General features: G+C 42.2%; 2 protein-coding genes across 2 annotated transcripts; both read right to left on the bottom strand.

Annotated features, from left to right (window-relative positions):
* On the bottom strand, positions 1-615 carry SARC_15141 (hypothetical protein). The gene has a single exon (XM_014290734.1). The coding sequence runs from the start codon at positions 358-360 to the stop codon at positions 28-30; it is 333 nt and encodes a 110-aa protein (XP_014146209.1). The 5' UTR covers positions 361-615; the 3' UTR covers positions 1-27.
* Positions 616-962: 347 nt separating this feature from the next.
* Positions 963-1,843, bottom strand: SARC_15136 (hypothetical protein). The gene has a single exon (XM_014290733.1). It carries the CDS (start codon positions 1,838-1,840, stop codon positions 1,187-1,189), a length of 654 nt encoding a protein of 217 aa, XP_014146208.1. The 5' UTR covers positions 1,841-1,843; the 3' UTR covers positions 963-1,186.
* Between the last annotated feature and the right edge of the window lie 45 nt (positions 1,844-1,888).

Below are 1,888 nucleotides of genomic sequence, written 5' to 3'. Positions count from 1 at the left end.
ATTCTCATTCACTTGGACATTAGTGTATCAAACTCGGTATGCATTGAGAAATTTAAGTATGTACAGATGCAGTTTGAGGTGTTCAAACAAGGTTTGATTTGCGCAAACATTCTCGTACAAACAATAACGAGAACTCATGCGGCAGTAACAACTACGGCTTAGAGTGCTGTTCCAACTGTAATTAGAAAAATGTTCGTCGGCGAATATGACTAGTTTATCCACAACTTCCTTCACAGAAAACTGCAAATTGACGGACAATACTTGCAGACTACGGACAATAGCGTCGGATTGTTCCATTATTTGCAGCAATTCACACCGTAGCCTCATAGGCATATGTACACGAGACCGAATATAGTACATGAGCTCCTCACCAAATGTGGGGAAGCTGTCTACTAGACGGTTAGCGTCAGCGGTTGCACTGACCACATCGGGTGCAGCAGGCAAGATTGGCACGACTAGTCGTGATTGAAGCGAACATGTTTTTCCTCCAGTTCGTGGACCCGACTTTGATATTTACTCTCCTGTTTGGCCAGGCTAGCTGCTAGGTCTTTACTAGGAGTCTGACACAGTACAGTCTTGTCGTCCAGCTTCTTATTCTTGTTCATCAGATCCTTGGTCTTGACATTCTCGCCAAGTTCGTCACGCTCCATGTCCTGAAATGTATTAACGAGCTTGATAATTTATTCAAGCAGAAGTTAAAACGTAAACGCATATTATTCTATTTTGAACCGTTATATCGGGTGCAATGTGATTAGAAAGATCCACCTAAGTTGTTTCTGAAGGACTGGTTCGTATATTGAAAACAGTACGCACTTCAATTTTAGACCCGAAAACTGCACCTAGGAACATAGAGTGAACTGTATAAGGAATAAAAGTGGAACGTAAACGTATATTTATTCGATATATAAAGGTTTTAACGGGAAACGGTTTGAGTTTTTTTATTTAAAAAACAAAAACAAAACTCGCGAATGATGTATTTATTTATTTAAAAAAATTGTATTATATACATGAACATGACTCCCGACGCTATGCCTAAATAGCATTCTCGCCCCCCACCGAATATACCCAACACTCTCGTACACCTCATACTATAAACACCTACTAGTAAGCAATATTCCGTTCGAAAGTCCAGTAGAAAGGGCGGCAATGAAGTAGGTGATAAATAAATAAACACGCATTGGATGATTCAGAGTTTGGACAGATACATTTTCAGTTGTTCAATCAAGGTCCGGTTGGCGCAAACCTTATCGTCCAAAGCATACCGAGAATCCACGTGCCAGTACATACTACAGTCTAAGTACGTGTTCCAACCTTGACCAAATATGACTAATTTATCCACAACGTCCTTTATGGAAGGTTGCAAATTGATGGACAATGCTTGCAGACTGCGGACAATAGTATCAGATTTTTTCATGGTTTGCAGCAGTTCAGCCCGTAGCCCAACAGACATATATTTACTAGACGCTGGGCGCCAAGTAAAGAACATGAGCTCCTCGCGAAATGTGGGGAAGCTGTGTACTAGACGGTTAGCGTCAGCGGTTACACTGGCTACACCGGATGCATCAGGCAAAATTGGACGTTGTTGGACCTGACTTAGATATTTACTCTCCTGTTTCGCCCGGGCAGCAGCTAGATCTTCACAAAGAGTCTCACACTCTACAGTCTTGGTTTCCAACTTCTCAGTCGTGTCCACCAAATCCTTGGCCGTTGTATCCAATCTTTTAGTCGTGTCCGCTAGATCCTTGGTCGATTTATCCAGAGTCTTAGTCGTGTCCGCCAACTTCTCATTCGTGTTCGCTAGATCCTTTGCCGATTTATCGAACTTCTTGGTCGTCTCCATCAGATCCTTGGTTGAATTATCCAGCTTCTTATTCGTGTCCACCAACTT

The sequence above is a fragment of the Sphaeroforma arctica genome, assembly GCF_001186125.1.
Source record: "Sphaeroforma arctica JP610 unplaced genomic scaffold supercont1.5675, whole genome shotgun sequence".
In the NCBI taxonomy this organism is placed as follows: domain Eukaryota; class Ichthyosporea; order Ichthyophonida; genus Sphaeroforma; species Sphaeroforma arctica.
This window is presented reverse-complemented; position numbering and strand designations above follow the sequence as displayed.

Coding starts and splice junctions, on each gene's coding strand:
- SARC_15136 (XM_014290733.1), bottom strand. CDS start 1,840: ATGGAGACGACCAAGAAGTTCGATAAATCGGCAAAGGATCTAGCGAAC.
- SARC_15141 (XM_014290734.1), bottom strand. CDS start 360: ATGTACTATATTCGGTCTCGTGTACATATGCCTATGAGGCTACGGTGT.